The sequence below is a fragment of the Rhinolophus ferrumequinum genome, chromosome 19 (assembly GCF_004115265.2).
Source record: "Rhinolophus ferrumequinum isolate MPI-CBG mRhiFer1 chromosome 19, mRhiFer1_v1.p, whole genome shotgun sequence".
NCBI classification, from domain to species: domain Eukaryota; kingdom Metazoa; phylum Chordata; class Mammalia; order Chiroptera; family Rhinolophidae; genus Rhinolophus; species Rhinolophus ferrumequinum.
The window spans coordinates 9,487,943-9,509,843 of NC_046302.1; the positions used below are offsets into that span (position 1 = coordinate 9,487,943).

At 41.7% G+C, this 21,901-nt stretch overlaps 1 protein-coding gene across 11 annotated transcripts in view; it reads right to left on the reverse strand.

Moving 5' to 3' along the window:
* Positions 1–21,901, reverse strand: part of PTPRM (protein tyrosine phosphatase receptor type M) — a 799,491-nt gene that overhangs the window by 20,297 nt on the left and 757,293 nt on the right. For 6 of the 11 annotated variants that reach the window (XM_033087225.1, XM_033087224.1, XM_033087223.1 and 3 more), the window contains 7 exons: positions 13,008–13,124; positions 12,249–12,299; positions 8,470–8,624; positions 8,069–8,204; positions 6,088–6,237; positions 5,141–5,314; positions 3,990–4,121 (listed from right to left, as the gene is read on the reverse strand). In XM_033087225.1, coding sequence (XP_032943116.1) covers positions 3,990–4,121; positions 5,141–5,314; positions 6,088–6,237; positions 8,069–8,204; positions 8,470–8,624; positions 12,249–12,299; positions 13,008–13,124 — 915 coding nt within the window. The remainder of the gene's footprint in view (positions 1–3,989; positions 4,122–5,140; positions 5,315–6,087; positions 6,238–8,068; positions 8,205–8,469; positions 8,625–12,248; positions 12,300–13,007; positions 13,125–21,901) is intronic. The other 5 variants (XM_033087233.1, XM_033087234.1, XM_033087229.1 and 2 more) reach the window with 1 other exon arrangement.

Sequence of the window (21,901 nt, forward strand, 5' to 3'; positions counted from 1 at the left end):
CCAAAAACCCTAACAAACAGCATCTGGCCTCAGTGTACCCAGTACTTCTTGTTGAGCAGCCCATAGCCTGCCACTAATGGCAGCTAGCCTTGGTTTGCTGCTTGGATACTGGAGGCATCTCCAAGCCCAGTGTGGTGGCAGCCATCTGTAGATTGCTTTGTGGCTCATGCCAGGTGGCCTCAGGAACGGCACAGGCTACAGGTGAACTTGGCTTGCAGCAGGACCCCTCCCAGGAGGTCCTGGGGTTGGCCAGCTTCAGACTGAACTGGAGCACCACCTGGCTGCCTCCAAGGATGACACACTCAAAGGGAAGACTGGGCAGCTACCAGAGCCCTGCTAAAGCGAATCCTGCTCTGTAGGGCATTGCAAAACCGCTCCTCCATTGTAGTCAAGGCCAGTCCTCATAACCAATCAGCCCGAGGGCCAAAAACTCCCATTGATGTGTAAACAGCAACCAAGGCTCAACTACAACAGGTGGGCACACACAACCCACACAAAGGACACACCTGGAGTACCAGGCTCAGGTGACTTGGGAGACTGCACCACTGGGTCCCACAAGACGCGTACTACATACGGCCATTCTACTAAGACTGGGAGACATAGCATCCCTACTTAATACATAGAAACAAACACAAGGAGGCAACCACAATGGGGAGACAAAGAAACATGTCCCAAAGGAAAGAAAAGAATGAAGCTCCAGAAAAAGAACTGAACAAAATGTATACAAGCAATCTACCACATGAAGAATTCAAAACGCTGGTTATAAGGATGCTCAATGATCTCAGGGAGAACTTTAACAAGGAGATAGGAAACATAAAAATGGGAATAGAAAGCATAAAAAAGAACCAGACAGAAATAAAGAATACAATAACTGCAATGAAGAATACATTATTGGGAATCGACAGTAGGTTAGATGACGCAGAGGATGGAATCAGTGATTTAGAAGACAAGGTAGCAGAAAACACCCAAAGAGAACAGCAAAAAAGAAAAAAAGAACATAAAAAAATGAGAACAGTATAAGGGGCCCCTGGGATAATTAAGTGTACCAACATTTGCATCATAGGGATACCAGAAGGAGAAGAGCTATAGCAAGGCATGGAAAACCTATTTGAAGAAATAATGATGAAAACTTGCCTATCCTGATAAAGGAAATTGACATACAACTCCAGGAAGCAGAGTCCCAAACAAGATGAATCAAAGAAGCCCAATCCAAGAAACATCATAAGTAAAATGCCAAAGATTAAAGACAAAGAAACAATTTTAAAAGCAGCAAGAGAAGAGCAGTTAGTTACTTACAGGAGAGCTCCCATAAGACTGTCAGCTGATTTCTCAACAGAAACACTGTAGGCCAGAAGGTATTGGCAGGAAATATTTAAAGTGATGAAAAGTAAGGAACTGCAACCAAGATTACTCTACCCAGGAAAGCTATCACATAGAATCAAAGGACACATAAAGAGCTTGCCAGACAAGGAAAAGCTAAAGGAGTTCATCAGCATCAAGCCAGTATTACAAGGAACATTAGAAGGACTTCTTTAAGATGAAAAAAAAGATAAAAATATGAATAATAAAATGGCAATAACTATGCATCTATCAACAATTACTTTAAATGTAAATGAAGTAAATGCTCCAATCAAAAGATAGAGTGGCTGAACAGAAAAGAAAACCTTTATATATGCTGCTTATAAGAGACTCACTTCACATTGAAAGGCACACACAGACTGAAAGTAAAGGAATAGGAAAGTAAAGGAATGAAGGAATTTTCCCTTCATGAAAAGGGAAATGGAAAAAAAAAAAAAAGCTGTGTTAGCAGTACTTAAACCAGACAAAATAGACTTTAAAACAAAGGCTATAAAAGATACAAAGAGGGACCCAGTAATTCCACTTCTGGGTATTTATCTGAAGAAATCGAAAATGCTACTTCGAGGGGATGTATGCATCCACATATTCATTGCAGCATTATTTACAATATCCAAGATATGGAGGCAAACTGGGTGTCCATCAATTGATGAATGGATAAAGAGTAAGAGGTACATACCATGTTTTCCCGAAAATAAGGCCTCGCCAGATAATCAGCTCTAATGTGTCTTTTGGAGCAAAAATTAATATGAGACCCGGTCTTATTTTACTATAATATAAGACCGGGTATAATATAATATAATATAATATAATATAATATAATATAATGTAATATAATATAATATAATATAATATAATATAATATAATACCGGGTATAATGTAATATGATATATACCAGGTCTTATATTAATTTTTGCTCCAGAAGATGCATCAGAGCCGATTTTCCGGCTAGGTCTTCTTTCAGGAAAACACGGTATATACAATGGAATATTGCTTGGCTATGAAGGGAATGGGTTCTTGCCATCTGTGGCAGCATGGATGGACCTGAAAGGCATCATGCTGAGTGGAGAATGTCAGACAGAGAGAGACAGAGGCAATGTAATTTTGCTTATATGTGGACTCAAACAAACAAGACAGAAACAAACTCATAGGTACAGAGAACATTTTGATGGTTGCCAGATGGGAAGGGGGTTATAGATAGGTGAAAAAATGGAGGGGATTAAGAAGTACAAATTGATTGTTACACAATTGTCATGGGGATACAGGGTATAGCATAGGAATATAGTCAATAATATTTAATGTAACTATGTATGGTGTCAGATGGGTACTAGATTTATCGGCGTGATAGATGGGAGGAGGGTTTGGGGGGCAGGGTGAAAAAGGTGAAGGGATTAGAAAGTACAAATTGGTAGTTACAAAATGGTGGTGGGGATGTAAAGTAAAGCATAAGGAATATAATCAATAATATGCTAATAACTATGTATAGTGCCAGGTGGATGCTAAACTAGTCAGGGGGAATCACATCTTAAATTATATAAATGTCTAACTATATGTTGTACATCTGAAATTAATATAAAATAATATTGAATGTCAACTGTAATTGAAAAAAATTAAAAATGGGGGAAGGTAAAGGGGAATAAGAGGTTCAAATTTTCAAATATAAAACAAGTCATGGGGATGTAATGTACAGCATAGGGAATATAGTCAATAATATTGCAATAGTTTGGGACAGTGTCAGATTTGGTGGACTTATATGGTGATCACTTCTTTAGGTATATAAATGTTGAATAACTATGGTATACACCTGCAACTAATATAATATGTTAGCTATAGTTAATAAAAATCTTTAAAAAACACACTAAATTCAAATTTCTTGTAACTGTCATGGTAGTTAAGCCTGTGACTGGTATAGCCATACCCTAAGGCAAGAAATTCAGCTCCTAAAGGGCCTAATGCCTGCCTGACAAATCCCTTTAAGAAAATGTTCCCAATGCCATCATTAATGTGAGTCATCACTGTCCATCTATCTCTTTTTACGTTGAAGAAGAGAAGCTATGCAAAAGCCACATTTATCATTCTCAGTGCTCATACCTTCAAGTTGCAGTTTTATTTATTTTTAATAACTTTATCAAAGAGTTGACAAAACTGATTGCTGTCCCTTAAATCGCCTGTCAGTCTCCACTGTTACCCCACCGTGACGATCTCCCCGATGGAATCGAGGGCTGTGTTAGATGCTGATGTCCTTTCATCACGGCTCTCTGTTTGCGTGCTCTGATTTTGGCTTTGTGACGTTCACATTCTGAAACAGATTCTCTTTTCTGCCCATTCCCTCGCAGCTCCCTACAGACAGTGTTTCCATCCTTTGGGAACAGCCCAATTTCTAACCCTGTCTTGCCCTGTCACTTCCACCATTTTGATTTCAGCTTTTCTTTTTTGGTTTCAGACAACTTTTTTGCCTCAACCCCTAATTCCAGCTGATTTTTAACATTCATGTTTCAGCATCACTGGTTTACAATCCTTGCCTGGCTTTTGTGACCTGGCACTGGAGCCCACACTTCTCAACGTGCAAACAAAGCAAACACAGATTTGACCCTGGGCACAAGCTCTGACTGCAATAATTCATGAGTCTCACCTGGGCCGGATCCACGTCGTTTAGCATAACTACAGACGTGCAGTGATAATCCAGGACCAGTCTCCAGAAGTCTTTCACTGTGTTTGGCAAAGGATGCTGGGTGACTATAAAAGCTGAAGGCTGTTTATAGCTCTGTAAACACAAATAAGAAAGATCCAAATATACCAGGAAAATGTGAAGGGAGGAAGCTAAGTTAGTTTGTACACATACAAATTTGAGACATAAAACACTGGCCATATTTAACAATTGTTGAATTCTATCATCACTTTCAACCCCCAAGTAACAGTAAATATAAACTTATCTGCAGAATGATGATGATAAAATAAATATTCTCACTTTGATGCTAAGAAACCAATATGTATCTTGTAATTTTTTTTGCTATTTTTGATAGAAAAGCAATATTGGCCTTCTATGCAACTATTTTAATGGAGAAAATTTAACTTAAAAAGTATGCATAATTAAAACTGTTCTGCTTGTCTTAAAACTTTTCCCTTGTCATTTATTAATGTGATGGTGTTACTTATTCCTGACATAAAAGGATACACTTGTTTTTTATAGCTCTGGACAACTTCAAACAAGTTAAATACTCTTTTACTGATATCATACCAATAGAATTAAAATTTCTATATTAGCACTGAAAATATCCATTCACTTTTCCCATCATTTGAATAGCAAATATTCATTCAGTTAGAAGTAAATGGATTGACGGGAGGCAATGAGTTGTGTACTGTCTGTACCGACAGGCAATTTTTCCCCCCCGTGTTAATTACTGCCTAAATTAGGAGGAAAGGGAACTAAAATAATGTCGGAAACCATATTATCCCACTTCACTGCCTTAGTGACTTAATGGCTGCCTCTTGCTCTTTGGCCAGCAGGTTAAAAATTTCAGTGCTCAGAGACATGTTTCATTTATCGATACTTTGGGACTGGTGGTTTCTCAGGCCAAGAATGGTGCTGACACAAAAACATATGTGAAGTCTGAAACGTACTTTGTTGAAAAAATAGTTCATGTCTTAAAAATACCCAAAACGAAACAAAAACAAGGGCAGATGAGTTAAGGGGAAGACCCAGACCACATTTGGCCATCTTCCCAGATCCTCCCCCTGGAGAAAAATCTTTGTCTCCTTCCGCAGGAAGGTAACCAGGCTTACGTCCATGAGGGCAGCATTGATGTAGTTGCTGCTCTCCCCGTCAATGGTGATGAGGAAAGGCAGGCAGCGGTCTGGGGGAAGGATGTCCATGCACCGGTTTTTTTCATGGTTCCTGGGCAGAAGCGCGATGCTACAGTCTTCCACACGCAGTGTCGGTGTTACCATGTTCAGCGTCTACGTGACAAAACACAGACACATGGGGAAGAGATCGCTGGGCAGACATTGTCCCGAGTTCAGACTTCAGTAGATCCAAGTTTCTTGCAGCTGACTGCAAGATGGTCCCCTCCCCACCTTCTCCATCCCCCTATTTGCACTGTTACATTTTTATTTCTCTTTTCTCTCGTTGGATTTTGTCCACAGGTAGCGCCCATCAGACATAAGGGCCATCGTGGGATTAGGTACCATCCAGTCTGACTAGAGCTAGATATCTGGATACTTGGGAGTAAGAGGTTGGGTAGAATTTGGCCTAGAGCTAGGTACATTTAGACTGAAAGTGAGTATAAGGAATCCAATAGCGAACTCTTGCCCAGCAAATACTCTAAATGTACTTGCTTTGTTTGTGGCATCCATGTGGCACTCTGGGACTGTCTGCTGTCTGCTTTTAAAGGAGGGAAATGGTTCTGCTAGCCCCATGGCTCTCGACCAAGGTAACTTTGCCCCAAGGGGACACTGGCAATGTCCACAGACATTTTTGGTTGTCACAACTGATATGGTGGAGGTGCCCCGGTATCCAGTGGGTAGCGCCTATGGATACCAGGACATGAGAGCCCCACAGCAAAGAGATATCCAGCCCCAAATGCCAATATTGCCAAGACTGAGAAACCCTGTGTTGCCTCAAGGGATCAAGATAATGACAAACCAATAATAATAATACAAAAGATCTGCCTTAAGAGATATTTCTTAAGGAGCAAAGTCAGTCATTCACCCCTCCCTTTAGCATGACTTACCCGGAATTCCTCTTTAATTTGGCTTGAATTTGTCTGTGGATCCAGTTTGTTCATGTCATAATACAGAGACCTGACTTGGGAAGCAGGGATGGACGTGTCTCCACAAAGACAGGCTTCTAGGATGGCATCGTGGATAAACACATATTGCTCCTGGTGAAGCAGATGGGATGAGTTAGTATTGGGTTGGTACAAAAGTAATTGCAGTTTAAAAGGTTAAAAATAATTGTAAAAACTGCAATTAGTTTTGCACGAAACTAACAGAGAAGCCAAGGTAACAGAGAGATCTAGAGAAGGAGGGAAGACGGCCCCATGTGCTCAAGATAATGGAACAGGAGTCTATCACACACAATGTGTTCTTGACCAAGGGAAACCAAGTGTGAGGACCTAACCGCTAGGAGAGGGGTATTACGCACTGGGCATAGCTGGCACGTTACTGAATGGCCATCTGTGGCAGTATAACGGGAGGGCTCAATGCACAAGTATTATATGGACTGATTAAAGCCAATCAGACACTGATAAATACCACAACAAGCATTGTAATGCTAGAGTAACTGTGGCTAAAATACTTCTATCATTCTGATCCCAGGAGTCTGAAACTCAATATTTCATGTGAGGAAATGAGCAGAATCTTATCTATCTCTAATGAAAAGAGAATTTGCTAACCGAATTAATAATGCAAAGGGAAACTTGACATTGCTGTGAAAATAAACAGTTCTGAGCACTTAGAACTACTTATTTTGAAACATTAGTTAACGTGATCATTATGAAAGTCCTTGTGTGTCCAGAAAAGAGCTCTTATATGTATGTACAAGATATCTACAGTGTAAAAATGGGTCCTCTAATTCACAATTGGCACTCAGTTTCCCCAAAATTAATTACTAAAGTTCTACCATATTTATTATTGACTTTTAATTACGAGATGCAAAAAAGTCTCATTACTTTTTACTTTAATTTCTATAAATAACTAGGACTCAATTCTCAAAAACATCCCACTGCTATTAAACAACACCTCAAAAAAGATAAAATGAGAAAGGGGACACGGCAACATTTGATCACCTGTAAAGTACATTAAAAATACATTATTATCATTATTATCTAAAGAAAAAAAAAGACCATAAAATGAACCACTTAAAGTGTACAATTCAGTGGCATTTTGCAACTTCACAATGTTGTGGTGCAATTGTCACCTCCATCAGGTTTCTCCATTTACAGTATCTGCTATTTTTCTTTATGTTAACTGAAAAAAAGGAATTCCGTTTCCCTGTAGCTTGTGTAAACTATGCACAATCAAAACGTAAGGGGCCCTTATTTGTTCTACTTCATGAATTTTTCCAGGTGGTGGGTGTAATGCTTACTTAAAACAATCAAACATTAGTAAAATTATGAATTTCCTGGGAGCAGGATGTAATGCTTTTCCTCAAAAACTTAGATTCCTGATGTACTTTGAATTCCACTTGATAGAAGTACTAGTTGGTACAGAGTGAAATGAGTAAATTCTCACGATGTCAGGCCACTGGGCAGAATTTTTAGGAACAGTAGAAGAACAAAATCTACAGACATTACCCTTGAGACACTTGGAAAATGCCTGGCTATTTTCAGGAGTGGTCTTGCTTTGGTTACCCGCTAGTTTAAAAGACATAATAAAAAGAAATGATATTGAAACCCTGAAAGCTTAATGTAGAGAGAGACTCTACCAAGTTCCTTGACACAGAAGCATAAGCAAATATAGGCTCCTGGCTGCAGATTCTGTTACCTGAGAGACTCCTGGCCTTCTTTATTCATTTATGAAAGGAAAAACAGAAGGAAGAAGAGGAAGGGAGCAAGGGAAGGAAGATTGCCAGGTATATCACTTTTCATTCTAGGGTGTTTTGACGATAGAATTGCCAGTTTCTTTTCCCTTTGGCTCTGGGAGGTGGGGATGCAGGAGAGGCCGTGGGGACCAAGCCCGTGGACTGATGGGGGTTGCCGGGGAGCACAGTACCTCCGTTTGCACCATGTTCACTCTCCGGGACCGCAGCTCCCTGACACAGTTATAGATGTCCACCACCCCTTCCCTTTCTGCCATGTCCAACATGATATCGATAACAATGAAACAGCCAGTCCTCCCGGCGCCAGCACTGAATGAACGGAGAGAGAGGTCTGTCAGTGGAGGAAAAAGGATCCCTGTGCTGCTGCTGCTTCTTTTAAAAAAATTTATTTTGGTGAAATTCACGTCACATAAAATGAACCACTTACAGTGTACAATTCAGTGGCATTTTGCACCTTCACAATATTGTACAACCATCACCTCCATCGGGTTCCAAAATATTTTCAGCACCCCAAAGGAGACCCGTACCCACTGCCCACTGTGCGTCTTCCAGAGGCTCCGGGTATGCTGCTTACCTGCAGTGTACCACCAGTGGGCCTGCGTTGGGCGGGCTTTTGGATTTGACCTGCCGGACGAATCCCAGCAACCCTGTGGCATGGTAAGGGACCCCGTGATCCGGCCAGCCAGTGAAGTGAAACTGTCTGATCTCTCGGATTTCATGAACGCCCCTCTGCCATTATCAGTCAGCACAAGCAGGAAGAGAACAAAGGAAAATACATGATGATCAACCAGGAGAGCGCCAAGTACCCTTCGTAGGTTAGTAAGCCTAGTGCTAGGAAACTATGAACTGCTGTGAAGAAGGTCATACTTAGATTTCACACGCACATTAAAAGCCTCAGGCACAAAATGGGAGGTGATGTTTGGAGAAAACGCTAATTGTCAGGTGCCGTTTCCAGCAAATGGATGGATCTCTGATTCCTTGAAATTCCTTCCTAAAAAGTACTATGTTAACAGTTTGTGTCACTTAGATCCTATGGTGTGAGGTGAGGTCACAGAGAAAGAGGCACAGAATAGGGACCTGAAGGAATTAAAGGTATATGTGTTCTCAGGGTATCAGCTACTGGTCTCTTCCGCATTCTGGTACCTTTGTCCCAGGGCCTTGAGCAGTGTACACACTGTGGATGCAGAGAGAATGTCGCTGGACGAAAGCATGAGGATCACTTTCCAACTAGATAGGTCAGAGAATTAATGTTCCATTGGCAACTCAGTTTGTTAGAGTTCTCTTTTTAATTTAGGTTAACACTTAAGCCATTCATCCATTCCCCAATCATCTGATCAAATGCAATGCTTCAGACATGATGCCAGGTGCTGGAGTCACAGGGACACGCACCATGCCTCTTATCTTCACGTGGCCATCGCACTTGGCTTGTGGGAAACAGCCATGGAAGCAAACGTATATCATGGAAGTCAAATTTGGTTGTAATTCTATGTTTGATCAGTAAGTGAAATGGGAGAGTTGCCCGCTGTTGAACTGAAGGGAAGGCAGAAGGAAAGACTACAAGATTTTTTATTTACTCATTTTGAGAAAAATTAAGTTGATTTATAGCTATCATTTTCTTTTTCTAACTATGAGCCTATGTGTTTGGAAAACAAAAATTATTTCCAGAATTAAGGCTGGACGTAAATTTGGGATCAAATTTAACTTTCTTCCTTCTCTCATTTGATGACGGTTTACTGAATACCATATTTTTGCATTAGGTCCCGGGTTTGGTTTTTTATATCTTAACATTAAACACCCACTAAACTTATCACATTATTATCAGTCATTGTTCACACATACTTAGTGTGCAAAGAAGAAATTCAGGATTTTTATGTGCTTTGAAAGACTAGAAGACACAAATGATTATAGATTTTAAGAAATAATTGTTTGCTATCAGTGTATTAACATGTCTTAGTTTAATAACCCACAAATGCTGAAAGCTTTATTACTCTTTGCAAATCATGCTATTCTTTAATGGAGTTTAAACAGTAAGGAATTAAACTGTCAGGGAGTCACAGATGAAAGTCAACACTGTTATCTGCTAAGTATGCTCCGTGACCCCAGGGTAATATTACTAGGTGCTTCGGAGCCCACATTTCTTTTCACTGAAACCATAGCCACATTTGGCCAGTCGCAAAGCCTCCAGGAGAAAATAAAAGGGTTGATCCTGGGTCACCACCGTCCAAATCCCTAGAGAGCTCCCCTGGTTTTATACATGCAGACTGGGTGTGGGGTGGTCCCATGAAGTAAGGGCAGCCTATGATACATATTTATTTATTCCAAAGAGAACCAATATTTCTCCCATAAACTGTTTTTTATTTTTTGAGAACTACCCCTTCTAGCTCTACTAGTTTTCAGCTCCAGCATTCCCAAGTCCCAAACTCTATCCATCATGAGATGGGCCCCCAACTGATATCTCTAACACTCACTTTCTGAGCAAGGTAAATGTCAGTTTCTGGGATGCAGAAAACCTTCTCCCAAAATAAATCTTCACTCTCTTATATGCTCACTACTGACAAGATTAGTAAAGGAAATTGCCTCTGAGCCAACTCTCATTCTTGTTTATTGACAGGGCAGTTTCTCCTGTTGCTGTTTGTAACACACGGGGGGGGGAAAAATCATAGATGTGCTTAGTGATCACAGCCCAAATATTTTCCAATTTGATATCAATTACATTTTTTGCTTATTTTTCACTATAACAAGCATTAATGCCATATAAAAAAGTGATATTCACTTCATTTCTCATGTAATATAATAGGAAGGAAGAACCCAACACATACAATAGTACCTAGCCCAAAGTGGGTACTTAGTAAATATTTGTGGAATGAACGAATCTCTCAGTGCATGCTTTGTCTTTGAGATAGAAGGGCCATAATCTCACTGCCTTCTCTGAGCCCAGGCACCTCCTGGGTAGAGGGAATTCAGTGGCCATCGTCAACTTACTTTTGAGCTGTCTTCCGCCTGACACAATGGGTACTATATATTATTTAAAAATACGTTTAGCTTTGAGTCATCGACATGGGAAAGGAAAGATGACAATCCCATGCAGAACAGGACTTCAACATCAGTTTCAAACTGCAACATGTCTGCATGTTTTGCAGAGGAGAGCCCAAATCCATCTTTTAACCTTAGGTCCCTTGATGCAACATACTCTCAGAATCAGAATAGCAGGATTCTCAAAAGTATATGCTTGACTATATTTTTCTTTCTCTTCTAATGAGAAAGTTTAAAATCTACAAGAAATGATCCATGGAAGTACTAATGATTTGTTGTCCGTAAGGATCCCAATTGCCCAGTTAGAAAATCACTAACACGTTGTTTTGATTTCCCCAAATGCCTCAATAAGCAGCTCGTCCTTTCCTTCCTCCCACCACCTCTTCACTGGTTGTCTGATGACTAAAATGAGTTGGTATTTTAAAAACATTTCTGTGCAGCTAGGGATGTAGGAGGGATGTACAATAAGAGGTTAAAAAAAAGAGCAAAGAAACAAACAAACCCTTCCTTTAGCAACAGAGATGCATTTTCAGCTTATTAGAGAGCTGAGTACTGTTCAAAGAACTCCATGTTTAAGTGATGGCTTTTGGATGATTTTTTTTTTTTAAGAAAAAATATCCAGAGTCTTTTATCATTATCTGTTTTAATGCAGTTATTCATGAGTACTCTTGCCAAGAGTCATAAAAAAATCCTCCATATTTCCTCCCCAATCCTGCCTAAGAAGGAAAAACCTGACATCAAAGTGTGAGGTTCAGAACTTGAAGAATTGAGTCAACCAGAACTCTACATTCTTTGAAGTCTCCAAGCCTCCTGCTTGCTCATTAAAAAAGACAAGGTAAGAAAAAAAATAGCATGAGAAACAGATTAAAACAAACTAAAGTCTTTTCAGCCTTGGGATTCTATGACAAATAATGGATTTGAAACCCAAGATAGGTAGTTCAAAATTTAAAGGTAAATTAGCCTATAAGCAAATGCTGCAATAGCCTTGATTTCCCAAAACTGGTTTTGTTAATCCAAAAAGTGCTGTGAGTATATATAGTAGAGAGGAAGGCCAAGAGCCAACTGCCCAGCAGTCCACTTACAACCAGGTCCTCCAAGGGGAACTGCCACGGCTAAATGAGTGCAAGCTTTCACAGAACAAATTAACAACAGAATTGCTACATCCAGTGTAACTGTGCTCAGTTCTGGAGAATCCCCTCTTGTGTCACCGCTCTCGGACCTCAGACACAAAATCGTGTATCCCCTTCATCTAAGGCAAGATGAGGGTTGGAAGGCAGAATGTTCCTCAGCCATGTCACCTCCACTTTCCCCACAGCCTACCTGTGACACTTCTCTGGATGGACTGCAGTTTGCTTCACTTCCGGCCCCTCCCTATGTCAGCAGAAAGAAGGGGAATAAGGAAATTCCCTGTTATGCCCTACAGCGTTTCCCAGAGAAGAAGCCCCATCCATGCACATGGGATGAGGCAGAGGAAAGCCAAAGCAGAGCATTCACGACCCAACACCAGCAAGTATAACGGGCTAAAACCAGTATGGGAGTGAGTATGAGTGAAGGCGCCGGTTCATGCAAGAGTATCCCATGTTTACTTATGTTTCCAGGTAGGTCACTTCTACCTGGAAAATCCATCAATCCATACGAAACCACAGGCCTGAAACGCCTCGGGAAGTAGAAGGATTCCAGGAGGAGTCAGAACCTTTGTCTCAACACTCATACTCACTCACTACAGGGAAACCCATATAAACATACAACACGAAGGCATTTACAAACTGTCTGTAAACGAGAGAGAGAGAGACATGGGCTAAGCAATATCAACCAGGTTAAAGAGAAAAAGGAAACAGATAGGCATTATCTTTTGGCTTAGTTGTAAAATATATTCTTATGAAATGGGAATGATTTGCTTCAAAGATGAAACTGAGCTATTACAGAATCAGAGGGCAAGATGTAATCTTGAGAAATCACTAGATAGAGCCTACCTGCATTCAGGTGTGACCACGTATAAATTATCCTAGATAAGTTAATGAGGCCAGTACCACCAATGTCTGACCATAGCTTTTTAAATTACGTAGTATGAAAACTTACCTTTTCAACAGCAAATGTTCTTATCACATATTCGGCCAGTAGTTCTGTTTCTATTAGGGTAACTTTAATGTCTTTATATATCTCTGTGTCATCTGGCCAGTATTTGCAGCATTTGACCTTTAGAAAACACAAAGGAAATAAAGGGTTTAGGGTTTTTTTGTTTTTTGAGTTCCCCAAAGGATGGCTCACAGTATGATTTATAGGATAAAATTTGCACACAAAAACAGAAGTTAAGCTGTACAATCCAGAGCAAGGCTTATTTTTTTAGACCATGTATGCTTTTTTTCTCCCCCCAGAAAAGAACAAAATTTGAGTTATAGGAGGAGTCAAGTCTAGGAAAATGGTCTAAAGTTAACAAATTGTATTTATACTGCAAATATCCCAGTTACAGTAACCGTTAATTTTCTGTTTATCTTTACTCAGGGAATGGCCTGGAAAAAAAACTATAAAAGGTAGTTTGCAATATTTTAGCTTCTCTGAATTTTAAATTCCTTCTAGTTTCAGAAATCGACTGAACATTTTTGAGAAGGAGTAGGCAGGAAATCAAAGCCAAAGGTAAGATTAGATATATATATATTTTTTATCTGAAGAAGGAAGAAGCTATGTGGTTTTCCCAAGTTAGAATTACAGATACATTTTAATCTAAGTAAAGTCAATATACAAAACTTGGCAAAATGTGAACACAGTCTTTCTGTATTACTGAAAGCCTCTAATAGAAGGATTTTTCAGGTGGAAGAAATTTGTTAGAGTTGGCCCCTCTGAGCAAATTGGTTTTTCATTCAGTGGCTCTTCCAGACTTCAGCAAAAGCTTAGGATGAAGAAAGAGCAGGAGGAGGCTGGGCAGAGCCATGCAGATGTCCCTAGGGCTCTGTTCTTAGTTGCTTTGTCATGAATTCCTGGCAGCTTCATCTACTCCTGTCACCACTTCTCCATGGATGAACTTGTGTACCTCTGGCCCTATTTCTCCAAGTGCTAAATTTGATTTTTAACTTCTTTTGTGGGCATTTCCTAAAATAATTCTTTGTCTTACATCAACTGCTTTCCTCCTGACTCCCTATGTTAACGACACTACGATTTCCCCAACCACTCGGGCACAAAACCTGGTGATTCCTTCTCCAAAACCCAACCAATTGCTAAGTCTAAGGAGTTTATGAAATCTCTCTTAAATGTTCTCCAACTCTATTCCTTCTGCCACAAACTTATTTCAGGCTCTGGTATCTTTCTGAATGGACATTCTATACATATCAGTACCAGATCAACCATTCCCAATGGCATTTACTTGCTCTGCTCTATAAGCTTCTATTTCCAACTACTACTCATGAAATTAAATAGAAATTAAATTTGACCCAGCATGTAAGGATCTTTTTTATTTGGCCACACCTAGAGTTTTCATCCTTATCTTTTAGTACTCTTTCTATCCACATATATCTCATGTGTAAAGACAAGTGGTCTGCCTGGTTCCAAAACAGATCTCATGATCCAGACTCCTACTCATGCCATTCCTTCTGTTTATGTTTTCCTCCCACTCATATCCTCCCAGCTAAAAATTTTAACCATTCTTCAAAGTATATCTCAAATGCCACACCCTTCAAAGTCTTTCCTCCATAGATGTGAGCTCTCTCTTTGATCCTCTGATAAAGTGTGCGTGTTCTGCTAGTATGACACCCTTCTTACACCATCTGAAAACTGCTTATTACCTGCCAGCATGTAAAGGGCATTGTTATTGTTATTTCTGCAAATCCCGCAACATCTGGCAACTCTAATTTCACTTATAGAATGTCTAGTTACTTTCACAATGCTAGTTAACAAAGATGCTTCTGCGGTACATGATGGGAGTCTCCTTTATGTTGGTGAACTTGCTTTTACCTTTTTGTGACTTCAATTATGCAAGGAGGGGTAGTGGATAGATATAGAGCTACCAATAGAGCATGTAAATACACTTCTAAAGTTAAACAATTCTTGATGGAATGAATAAACAAGTCAAAAACCCATATATTTCTCCTAAAATTACAAGAGAACAGGACACACACCTGCAACCTATAGTATACTAGGTAATCTTATCTAAAACAAAAGTGTCTTTTTGGGATGCAATTGATATAGGACATATTGTATGGTCACCTTCTATTTTATCTCCTTACCCTCCCCACCCCCCAACTTTCAAGAAATGAGTGTGGGGGACTTCTTGGAGTCAGGAAGAGCAAAAACCTCTCCAATGAATCCAAAACCTAGTTTCTCTTTGGGACTATTCTTCCAATTCCCTTGGGCAAGCTTGGGTTCCTTGGGAAATCTGATCCTGTCGCACCCTCCCCTCCGGATGCAGCCTGGCGTCCCCAGCGTTGGCGGCAGGAAGCGGTGGCGAGGCCCAGGGTTGCAGAGGGCCAGCCGTGTCCCTGCAGGACAGGTGCCACTGCTCTGCCAGCGAAGAGAATGAGCCATGAAAAGAATCACCGTCTGCTTCCAACCGCTCGGGCAAGATGCTAACTCCGCGCCGCCCCGTTGCCTAAAATGAGCGGTAATTAGAAAGGCAGCCTAGGGGTTGCTTCCTTCCAGAACGTGTTTACAGGCTCAGCCTTCTGTGCACAGCACCTGGGTGGGCGGGCCCAGAAGTGGCGGATGAGCCATTTCCAATCCCGCCCTCCTCATCTCCTCTCCCAGAATATCCTGAAATGTTTTGCCACATCTGTTTTTAGCCTACTAAAAACCTTTCTAAATTGGGTTTTTAGTATCTTTTTAACAACTTGAATTTGTGTCAAGTTATAATTTTGCTTAAAAAAAGAAAAAAAGAAGAAGAGAAATGTATGCTTCTTTCTGTATGCAGACTTTCCATGCCTGAGGAGTTTGGGACTTGAGTCACCTCCTGGCTTCCGAGGTCTACACGCAGAGATAAGACCAGTGATTTGGGGGCGCCTGTTGCAGAAGAACCAGGCACTCCTCTCTTCTGATAATGTGCCTCCCACTCGTTCTAATCACTTAAGGCATCAACCTTCAGGCCAGAAAGCCAGGCCCCGATCCGGCAAATTACCTGCATGCCCCAGCGCTGGTTCCATCGGGCCATCCATCAGGCACCCGCTAACTGAGACCTGCTGTCTGCCATCACAGGGTAGGGCTGCAGGGGAGCATGATGTGGTCCCTGCCTTGACTGGGGATCATCATTGGCTTTAAAATTCACAAACATGAAGCAGTACAGAAAGTATAACTCCAGGCTTTCTAACTGCCTGGAAAAAACTCGTGCAGGTGGGTCATTTTTAACTGCAGCCCAGATGACCACCATATACAATAAAGTCCGAGGATCCCTGGTTGGCTGGAACTATAGCTCCCCAGGATGGTAGCGCATTACTGTCATCTTCAGGGCATCCCAACATGGCTCGAGCAGTGGTTCTCAAACTTCAGAGGCATTAGAATCCCCTGCAGAACCTTTTACAACAAGCTGCGCCCCCCACCCTGAAGCTTCTGATTAAGCAGCTCTGAAGACGTGGGGCCCATTTCCACTAAGCTCCCAGATGCTGATCTGTGGACCACACTTTGAGTAGCAAGGGTTTAAAAACAACACAATTTGACTGCAGAGTCTGGCTTCTGTTAAGGCTGATATGAGCTTGGGTAAGTCACTTAAGTTTGCTTAAGGTTTTTCATCTGTAAAGAGGGGATGATTTTAGTTCCTACCTCAAAGTGATCTAAGATTAAGTCAGGGATTGCCAAATTTTTCTGCACATTAGAACCACTTGCGGGGCAGGAGAGTGTATTAAATTTCCAAGCCCAGGCCACACTCCAGACCAATTAAATAATAATTTCTAGGGTAAGATAGAGGCATCCATAGTTTCCCATACCTCCCCAGGAGACTCCCAAGGACACATAAGTTTGGGAACAACTGGATTACGTGATAAAATGCAATTAAAACATCTGCCCCAGTGGGGGTTCATTGTAAGTGCTCAAAAAATGGAAATTCTTATTTTTATTACGGGATAATTTTGTGATCTGGACTCTAGGTGACCACAGGAATTCAGAGGGGAAGGGGCCCACAGGGCCTGGAGAGGTGACAGGGCTTTCTGGAGAAGGAAGAGGGAAAACCAAGCATTGACAACTGCCTGCTTTATGCTGGGAAAACCACAGGTGAAAACAAAACAAAGGGAAACTCCAGCACTTCCTTTAAAGCTCTTTCCTGCAAACCTTATTCAGGGACGGAGAAGATCTGCGAGAGTGGTTGGCAGGTCTATTCTCCCCCTAGGGTGGTTTGATGAACTCCCAGAAGAAATTAGGAAATGGTGTCTGTGATTTGTGGGGAGGAGATTCATATCAAATGGAGCTGTGATGCACCACAGAGACAGCCAGTTTCCAAACACTCATTTTCAAGATCATTACAACTGCCATACATAAGCCTTTCATGCTTGGATTTCGCCGTTTGGAATCACTGCATTCTCACAACTATGGCCTGCCATGGGCTGGTCACCATCCCCTTTTCTTCCATTTCTTCATGTCCTTAAATGAAGAAACAAAAGGCAGACCCAAGGAGGGCAAGTGACTTGTTCCAGGGAATAAGCTAGAATGTGTGGAGGGAGAGGCTACAGACCCAGGCTTGGCTCCAAGTGCAGGGCTTGGGAGGATGGAACTGAAGGTGAACCATACTTTCTTCAGTCTTGCCAGGTCTGGTTTCAGGAACAGATGCCAAGTAGGAAGCCTTGAAATGGCTTTAGCTTCCTTGCCTTTTGGGGGGTGAGAGAGGGTATGAGGGGTGAAGGGGCAGGGAGAACAGAAGCACACTCTGAAACCATCACTCATTTTTGTCCCTGATCACAAATTGCTGTTTCTGCTGGGGCCTCCCTCATCGTCAACCCCACTGCTCAGCATGAAGGAGCCTGGGGTAGAAGGCGAAGGTTTGTTTATGTGTATGGTCCAAGGACTCATTTTGCTAAGAAACCCACGACTAAGAAGGATTAAGGAATTGGATGTTAGCTCTTCGGCTGGAGGCACCATAGTGTGATCTAACAAACATAACTTTTAAAGGAGAGTAGGGTGGAAAAGAAAAAGGCACTAAAATTTGATTCCTCAGGGTTATTCAACAGTCTCTCTGTCTCTGTCTTTCTCTCTCTCTCTCTCTCTTTCTCTCTCTCTCTCTCTCTCCTCCCTCCCTCCCTCTCTCTCTAGAAAGAGACATCCAAAGAGAGAGTGACCATGGTTCTATTAATAGTTGTGCTCAGGGCCAGCTGAGTGCAGCTTTGATGGACATACTGGAGAGCAAGAGCAAAAATGCTGCTTGCTATGAAGTGCAGTTACCATAAAGAGCCCCAGCCAAGAGCAGCTGCCAGTGAGGTTTCTAAGAGAACAGATTTAGTGTATCCCTCATTTTTTTTCACAGCGCTCTCACAGCCATAAAAACCTCCACTCATTTAAATATCCTGAAAATACTGATTGTTTTGGTCTCTGTGTGATGAAGTAGATGGAAATGCATTTGCTTTTTTCTTGCTATCTTGTGATGTTGCATCCAGTGACTTATACCCCTGAACCTCACTTTTGTCAGGCATGATATGGGATGGTAGCACTGCCTTCTTTGGGAGTGGGGAGATTAAGTGAGATAAGCATACAGGGTTTGTGTAAGGAACTACCTGGCTTATAATAGATTTCCTAGTTCCTCCCTCCCACACCTGCTTCATTGGGCCCTGTGGCCTCTCTTGGGTAACATCCTTGAAGCCGATTTCAAAACTGGCACTAAACCAAGAGCTTCTGAAGGTCTGGATACTTTGAATTTGGGAAAATCACTACATAGCCTGAGTAAATCCCATTTCACACCTTCAGGCTCCTGTCTGAAGTTCCTCCCATATGGTTTCTGGTTTTCTATCTGGTCTTCCAACTGCATCTATTAATTAGTATCATTAATTGACGGACATATCATATTTACGATACACACAAGATCACATCCATATGTATAATGTTTGTTTTCATCAGCTGTACAGAAACATGTAGCCTGATGCCTCTTGTGGAATTTTAGGCATCATCTTACAAACCACCTGAGAAATTTATCTCGTTACTTTTCTCTCTTAACTCATGTGGACGAAAGGGGTTCCATCCAATTAGGTGAGAAAGAATCAGCACTTTGAAGAAACACGTTTATCCAGACTGCTTGTTCCTCAGCTTATTCAACAGATTTGGTTTTGACTTTTAGCCATTTCCCAAATGTAAATCCTCATGCCAAAAGAGGGAGGGAGATTTGCCAACCATCGAAGACAATAAAAATTGTCACATATTCTAAAGATTATTTTAGAAAAAAGAGTCTCAGAAATCTTTTGAGCAATGACAACATTATTAGGATACATGTACTGTATATGTATTTCCTGAGATGTATTAGAGGTGACGTTTCTTCAGAGTGATATCTGATATGTCTTTGAGAAAAAGGATCTGTATTTTCTCTCACTGGCAGTCTTCGCATGTATTGGGGTAACAATTTAGATCTACATAAGACGTTTCAGTTTATCAAGTTTTAGATCTGTTGACTTTGTGCAAGTCACAGAGCCGCTCTGGCTGGACCACGAGGAAGTTCCAATCATCCCAAGTCCTCACATTATCTGACCACACGCCACCTCACACTAATTTTATGGGGGACATAGTGTCATTCCTATTCTATAAAAACATAATCTGAAGCGAAGAGAGGTTAAGAGACAGGACTGGACGATTGAAGGGATGAACTTCATGGCTGCAATGCAGCAGAGCCTGTGAATAAGCTCAGGGAGGTGCGCGTGGGCTGCCTGCCATTTAGCCGTGAAGGCCCATGAGGACCAGGGCCCAGTCCAAGCACTGCTGGGGTACAGAAAGGAATGAGTTAGGCTTCTGATGCTCGTGAAGAGACAAATGTATAAACAACAAACTTAACTCAGGGAAGAATGAGAGGCAAGCTTAGTGGTCAGGAGCACACTCTTTAGTCACAATGGCTGGATTCAAAGCTGGTGCCATTTATTGGCTCTGTGACCTTGGGCACCTTATTTAACCTCTCTGTGGCTCCATTTTTCCATTTGTGGAATGGGGATCCAATAGGGTTAACTAAATTCTTGGTTGTAAAGCTCTTAGAACATGCTTGGCAAAGGAGACTATGTTATAGAGGAGATCAAAAGGATGAAGTATTGTTTTTATAGGTGGATGGAAGGGGGAGGCAATCTCCGTTGAGGAAGATGGCAGAGCGCATCTCACAGAAGCCTCAGTGGTCCTGGTCCTTGTTGGCTGGGAGCCTGGAAGAATGGGGTCCTCCTGACAGCAGTAGGCTACACTCCCATTTCATGATTTCTAGCTGCTTTTGCACAGTCCTTGCTGATCTTCTTTTGTGCTGTGTTTTAAAATAACAGGAATGGTTGGGACAGAAATTGTGTAGAAGAGGTGGAGAATGCAGTAAATGGATTTCTGCAGGACCAGCATTTTTAAAGGGTACTGGCTCCTTTGTGTGAGTGCCCATAATCACCGGAACCTCCTTGGGGCTCTCAGCAATCGGGCACACTGTCCTGCTGCGGTGGGCTGCTAAGTGCAGAGTGCAGACTGGGTGCTGGAATGCATGTGTGAGTGGGCTGGGCGGCTGGCAGCCAGGAGCCGCTGGCTGCCCAGGTACATGTGTGACGCATCTTTGTCACCAGCTGTTGAGTAGACAGCTGTGGCCTGTTGCCACCAGAAGCAAGGTGGGGCGATCGCAGAACAGAACACCTCAGGGTTCCTAGAGCAGGTGAACTCAGGGGCTGGGCCTTCTGCGTCTCTCAGGTTGCCAGGATGTGACTTCTCCGACTGAGTTATAGCCCTGGAAATGTTCTCAAAACACACCGCCCCGAACTCTCTCTCTCTCCCTCCCTCCTAGGTAGAGGGATAACATTTTATTTTTAGGGACCACTGATAAAGAAGGTTTTCCCAACCTCTCTTAAAAACAAACTTGATGACACAGTGTGGTGTAATGGAAAGAAGACTGGTTGGTGTTTGGGAGGGCTTAGGGCTAATTCTAGCTGTATTACAATCTATCCATGTGACCTTCTGCAAGTCACAGAACCATTCCAGTCCTTAGTTTCCTTTTTTGCAAAAGAGGATAGTAGACCACATGACTGTCAAAATGATTCCAAATCGGAGAGTTATCCAATTACATGACTCTAGAATGAGGTTCTTTGGAAGCCATATAGCATAACGGTCAGGAGAGGGGTTCTGGAGTTCCAATCCCAGGGGTGATACTTACGAGCTGCACGACCTTGGCCCAGTTTCTTAACCTCTGAAAGCTTCAGTCTATTATGTGGGAAACTGGGATAACAATAATGCCTATATCATAGGGTCACCATGAGGGTCTAAAGACCCACCACGTCAGCAAGAGCGTGAGAAATTCCCACCATTAGTAGTAGTTGCCATTGGTGCCACCTGACCACTGTGCCAGCACTTCTATTACCAAGAAGGGAACGGTTCACAGAATAGAGCTCCAGGCATTCTATTTATTATAAGATATCACACTTTATGGTCTATACCAGGATTAGGAAGACAATTACCTTTAAGTTCAGAAACTCTAATTTGGGTTAAATCCCCCTGAAATAGTCTGAGGTACACACTGTCTCTTTGGGGAGGTGAATGGCTCTAGGGTTGAGGAAGCATAAAAGAGGAACAAACAAAAGGCACAGGTACCCCTGGGTCTCAGTATCTTCACCTATTCTATTGCCCTCTTTCTTAGGTTATCACAGGGATTGCTAAATAGAGCAAAATATAGAAGAATATAGTGACATGAATAGCTGACTTGCCTAATTATTGACTAAGCATCATACAAGTAATTCTAAACATATTAAGTATGTGATTCAACCAGTTGAATGGATTAAAACTCCTACAGATTTTCTTGATTTTGGATTCTCTACCCTTCACTATCAGAAAAGAATCTATCTTTGGTGAGGTGAGGAAAGTAA